The sequence below is a fragment of the Chiloscyllium plagiosum genome, chromosome 5 (assembly GCF_004010195.1).
Source record: "Chiloscyllium plagiosum isolate BGI_BamShark_2017 chromosome 5, ASM401019v2, whole genome shotgun sequence".
Classification (NCBI taxonomy): Eukaryota; Metazoa; Chordata; class Chondrichthyes; order Orectolobiformes; family Hemiscylliidae; genus Chiloscyllium; species Chiloscyllium plagiosum.
Window position 1 is genome coordinate 122283688 of NC_057714.1, and position 6082 is coordinate 122289769.

The following is a 6082-nucleotide window of genomic DNA, read 5'->3' on the forward strand; positions in this document are numbered from 1 at the left end:
TGTACAGGGAGAAAGTGAGGACTGCAGAGTCGAGAGTGTGGTGCTGGAAAAGCACAGCAGGTCAGGCAGCATCCAAGGAGCAGGAGGATCAATATTTTGGGCATATGGAATTATGTACAAGCCTCTTAGCAGTAGTCAGGATGTGGGGATGAAAATAAATCAGGAGATAGAAAAGGCATGTAAGAAAGGCACTGTTACAATGAAGAGGGTTACCTCAGATTACAACTGGATCTTGACCAGATGGGCCAATGGGCCGAGAAGTGGCAGATGGAGTTTAATTCAGATAAATGCGAGGTGCTGCATTTTGGAAAAGGCAAATCTTAGCAGGACTTACACACTTAATGGTAAGGTCCTAGCGAGTGTTGCTGAACAAAGAGACCTTGGAGCGCAGGTTCATAGCTCCTTGAAAGTGGAGTCACACGTAGATAGGATAGTGAAGAAGGCGTTTGGTATGCTTTCTTTTATTGGTCAGAGTATTGAGTACAGGAGTTGGGAGGTCATGTTGCGGCTGTACAGGACCTTGGTTAGGCCAGAGTTGGAATATTGCATGCAATTCTGGTCTCCTTCCTATCGGAAAGATGTTGTGAAACTTGAAAAGATTCAGAAAAGATTTACAAGGATGTTGCCAGGGTTGGAGAAATTGAGCTACGGGGAGAGGCTGAACAGGCTGGGGCTGTTTTCCCTGGAGCATTGGAGGCTAAGGGGTGACCTTATAGAGGTTTACAAAATTATGAGGGGCATGGATAGGATGCCCCTCAAAGTCTTTTCCCTGGAGTGGGAGAGTCCAGAACTAGAGGGCATAGGTTTAGGGTGAGAGGGGAAAGATATAAATGGGACCCAAGGGGCAACTTTTCTATGCAGAGGGTGGTTTATGGAATGAGCTGGGCAAAAGTGAGGACTGCAGTTGCTGGAAACCAGAGTTTAGATTAGAGTGGGGCTGGAAATGCACAGCAGTTCGGGCAGCATCCGAGGAGCAGGAAAATCAACATTTCGGGCAAAAACCCTTCATCAGGATTGGAGGCAGGGAGCCTCCAGAGTGGAGAGATAAATGGGGAGCGGGGCTGGGGAGAAGGTCGGAAGGAGTACAATAGGTGGATGGGGGTGGGGATGGAGGTGATAGGTCAGAGAGGAGGGTGGAGCGGATAGATGGGAAGGAAGATTGACAGGTCATCAGGACAGTGCTGAGCTGCCAGAGGATGTGGTGGAGACTGGTACAATTGCAACATTTAAGACGCATCTGGATGGGTTTATGAATAGGAAGGGTTTGGAGGGATATGGGCCGGGTGCTGGCAGGTCAGACTAGATTGGGTTAGGATATCTGGTCGGCATGGACGGGTTGGACTGAAGGATCTGTTTCCATGCTGTATATCTCTATGACTCTATGTGGACTTCAACAGGCAGGTGAACTGGGAAAAGCAGGTTGATAGTAGATCTCAAGAAATGGAATTAATGGAATGTCTATGAGATGGATTAATGGAGTAGCTTGTGGTAGAACCAACTAGGGAACACGTAATTCAGGATTTGGTGATGTGTGAAGAGGTCGGCCTGATTAGGGAGCTGAAGTCGAAGGAACCCCCAGGGGGTAGTGACTACAATATGATAGAATTCACCGTGCAGTTTGAGAAAGAGAAGTTGGAATCAGACATAACAGTGTTGCAGTTGAGTAAAGGACACTACAGAGACGTGCAGGAGGAGCTGGCCAGGGTCGGGGAAGATGGTGGAGCAACAATGGCAGGAGTTGTTGGGGGTAATTCAGGAGGCACAGCAGAAATTCATCCCAAGGAAGAAGGAACTCCCTAAAGAGAAGGATGAGGTAACCATGGCTGACAAGAGAGTCAGGAACAATATAAAAGCAAAATAAAACCATACAATGTGGTGAAGATCAGTGGGAGGCCTGAGGACTGGGAGGCCATTAAAAACCAGCAGAGGATGACCGGAGAAGCAATAATAAGGGGAGAAGATGGAATATGAGAGTAAGCTAGCTAGTAATATAAAAGAAGATTGCAAGAGTTTATTTTAGATATTTAAAAGGTAAGAGAGAGGCAAGAGTGGACATTGGACCACTGGAAAATGAGACTAGAAAATGAGGAATGAGGGAGCACTGCACCATCAGAGGGTCAGTGCTGAGGGAGTCCCGCACTGTCGGAGGGTGAGTGCCTAGGTAGTGCCGCACTGTCGGAGGGTCAGTGCCGAGGGAGCGCCGCACTGTCGGAGGGTCAGTGCCGAGGGAGCGCCGCACTGTCGGAGGGTCAGCGCCGACGGAGCGCCCCACTGTCGGAGGGTCAGCGCCGAGGGAGCGCCCCACTGTCGGAGGGTCAGCGCCGAGGGAGCGCCCCACTGTCGGAGGGTCAGCGCCGAGGGAGCGCCCCACTGTCGGAGGGTCAGCGCCGAGGGAGCGCCCCACTGTCGGAGGGTCAGCGCCGAGGGAGCGCCCCACTGTCGGAGGGTCAGCGCCGAGGGAGCGCCCCACTGTCGGAGGGTCAGCGCCGAGGGAGCGCCCCACTGTCGGAGGGTCAGCGCCGAGGGAGCGCCCCACTGTCGGAGGGTCAGCGCCGAGGGAGCGCCCCACTGTCGGAGGGTCAGCGCCGAGGGAGCGCCCCACTGTCGGAGGGTCAGCGCCGAGGGAGCGCCCCACTGTCGGAGGGTCAGCGCCGAGGGAGCGCCCCACTGTCGGAGGGTCAGCGCCGAGGGAGCGCCCCACTGTCGGAGGGTCAGCGCCGAGGGAGCGCCCCACTGTCGGAGGGTCAGCGCCGAGGGAGCGCCCCACTGTCGGAGGGTCAGCGCCGAGGGAGCGCCCCACTGTCGGAGGGTCAGCGCCGAGGGAGCGCCCCACTGTCGGAGGGTCAGCGCCGAGGGAGCGCCCCACTGTCGGAGGGTCAGCGCCGAGGGAGCGCCCCACTGTCGGAGGGTCAGCGCCGAGGGAGCGCCCCACTGTCGGAGGGTCAGCGCCGAGGGAGCGCCCCACTGTCGGAGGGTCAGCGCCGAGGGAGCGCCCCACTGTCGGAGGGTCAGCGCCGAGGGAGCGCCCCACTGTCGGAGGGTCAGCGCCGAGGGAGCGCCCCACTGTCGGAGGGTCAGCGCAGGATGACTGAAGAAGCAATAATAAGGGGAGAAGATGGAATATGAGAGTAAGCTAGCTAGTAATATAAAAGAAGATTGCAAGAGTTTATTTTAGATATTTAAAAGGTAAGAGAGAGGCAAGAGTGGACATTGGACCACTGGAAAATGAGGCTGGAGAAGGAGGAATGGGGAACAAAGGAATGGAGGAAGAACTGAATTGGTACTTTGCATCAGTTTTCATGATGGAAGACACCACAGCTTGAAGAGAGTCGGGGGGCAGAGATGAGTGTAGTGGCCATCACTTAGGAGAAGGTGCTGGGGAAGCTGAAAGGTCTGAAGGTGGATAAATCACTCAGACCAGATGGACTATACCCCAGAGTTCTGAAGGAGACAGCTGAGGAGGTGTGGAGGCATTGATGGTGATCTTTCAGGACTCACTGGAGTCAGGGAGGGTCCCAGAGGACTGGAAAATGGATGGTATAACACCTTGTTTAAGAAGAAAACTATAGGCCAGTTAGCCTGACCTCAGTTGTTGTAAGATTTTAGAGTCTTTTATTCAGGATGAGATTGCAGAGTACTTGGAAGTGCATGGTAAAATAGGGCTGGGTCAGCACGGCTTCATCAAGGGGAGGTCTTACCTGATGAATCTATTCGAATTCTTTGAGGAGGGAACAAGCAAGTTAGACAAAGGGGAGTCAGTGGACGTGATCTATTTGGATTTCTAGAAAGCCGTTGACAATTGCCGCACGGGAGGCTGCAAAATATGAGAGAGCCCATGGTGTTAGGGGCAAGGTACTGGCATGAATTGAGGATTGGTTGACTGGCAGAAGGCAGAGTGTGGGGATAAAGGGGTCTTATTCAGGATGGTAGCTTGTTACTAGTGGAGTTCCACAGGGGTCAGTGTTAGAAGCACAACTATTCACATTATGTGGAGGGACATGTAGTGTTGAGAAAGTGGGGAGGCTGCAAAAGGATTTGGACAGGCTTGGAGAGTGGGCAAAGAAGTGGCAGATGGAGTCCATAGAAACACAGAAACATAGAAGATAGGAGCCATTCGGCCCTTCAAGCCTGCTCTGCCATTCATCACGATCATGGCTGATCATCCAACCCAACAGCCTATTTCTGCTTTTTCCTCATAACCTTTGATCCCATTCGCCCCAAGTGCTATCTCTAGCTACCTCTTGAATACATTCAATGTTTTGGCATCAACTAATTCCTGTGTTAATGACTTCCACAGGCTCACCACTCTTTGGGTGAAGAAATGTCTCCTCATCGCCGTGCTAAATGGTCCACCCCAAATCCTCAGACTGTGACCCTGAGTTCTGGACACACCCACCATCAGGAACATCCTCCCTGCATCTACCCTGTCTCGGCCTGTTAAAATTTTATAAGTCTCTATGAGATTCCCCCCTCACTCATCTAGACTCCAGTGAAAGCGTCCTAACCGAGTCAATCTCTCCTCAAACACTAGTCCTGCCACCCCTGGAATCAGCCTGGGAAACCATCACTGCTCTCCATCGAGAGCAATCGCATCCTTCCTCAGAAAAAGAGACCAAAATTGCACACAATATTCTATAGTGTGGGAAAGTGGGAAATTACACACTTCATTAGGAATAATGGAAGCATAAACTATTTTCTCAATGGGAAAAGTCTTCAGAAAGCGGAAGGGTAAAGGGACTTGGGAGTCCTTGTTCGGGATTCTCTTAGTCAGGTTCAGTTGGTGTTAGGAAGGTATTTCAAGAGGCTAGAATATAAGATGTACTGCTGAAGCTGTATAAGACTCTGGTCAGAGCGCATTTGTGAGAGTTTTCAGCCCTGTATCTAAAGAAGGATGTGCTGGCATTGGAGGGTCCAGAGGAGATTTACAAGGATGATTCCGGGGATGAAGAGCTTCCCATATGAGGAACAAATGAGGACTCTGGGTCTGTACTTGATAGAGTTTAGAAGGATGAGGGGGGGGGAGTTGGTATCTGATTGAAACTTACAGAATACCGAGAGGCCTGGATAGGATGGACATGGAGAAGATGTTTCCACCAATAGGAGATACTAAAACCCAAGGGCGCAGCATCAGAGTAAAGGGACAATCCTATTGAACTGAGATGGAGGAAATTTCCTCAGCGAAAGGGTAGTTAGTCTGTGGAACTCATTGCTGCAGAGGGCTATGCAGGCCAAGTCATTAAGTGTATTTAAGACAGAGATAGACAGGCTCTTGTTTAGTAAGGGGATCAAGAATTACAGGGAGGAGGCAGGAGAACGCGGTTGAGAAACACCAGCTGTGATCAAATGGTGGAGCAGACTTGATGGGCCGAATGGCCTAATTCTGCTCTTATATCTTATTCTAATTGGGCTTGAGGGGTGAAATGGCCTACTCCTCCTCCTATTCCCCAGGTAGCCATGCCCCAGGGTCCTGTAGAATTATGAAATCCCTCTCCCTTTAAATAAAACACCACTTCCTGTTTTCTTTCCTGCCGAAGAAGATGTCTACATATTCCTCCATCATTCAGTTACACCTATCAAAGGTGGAACATCTGCTTATATTTGGTTTTAACGTTCTGACCATTTCTTTTCCAGGTTCAGAAGATGACAGCCTGCCACTGCAGTCTGAGTTAGAAGGGACTGACACTCAGGAGAACGTTCAGCAGAACACTGGACAGAACATTCGAGAGAACATTCGGGATAGCTTTCTGGAGACCACTGAGGAGAAAGTCCAACGACTGTGGCGTATTCTGAAAACGGCTGTGTACGAGTCCACAGAAAAGGTACCGTCAAATACAGACTGAAAAGTCACACGACTTGACACTGACATTTTTTACAAACCCACCGACTCCCACAGCTACCTGGATTATACCTCTTCCCACCCTACCTCCTGCAAAAATGCCATCCCGTATTCCCAATTCCTCCGCCTCCGCCGTATCTGCTCCCAGGAGGAGCGGTTCTACCATAGAACACACCAGATGGCCTCCTTCTCTAGAGACCGCAATTTCCCTTCCCACGTGGTTAAAGATGCCCCCCAACGCATCTC

General features: G+C 51.1%; 1 protein-coding gene across 1 annotated transcript in view; it reads left to right on the top strand.

Moving 5' to 3' along the window:
* The window catches only part of LOC122550350 (WD repeat-containing protein 97-like), a 40616-nt gene that overhangs the window by 21414 nt on the left and 13120 nt on the right, over positions 1–6082 (top strand). The window contains exon 3 of the mRNA XM_043691079.1: positions 5632–5819. Coding sequence (XP_043547014.1) covers positions 5632–5819 — 188 coding nt within the window. The remainder of the gene's footprint in view (positions 1–5631; positions 5820–6082) is intronic.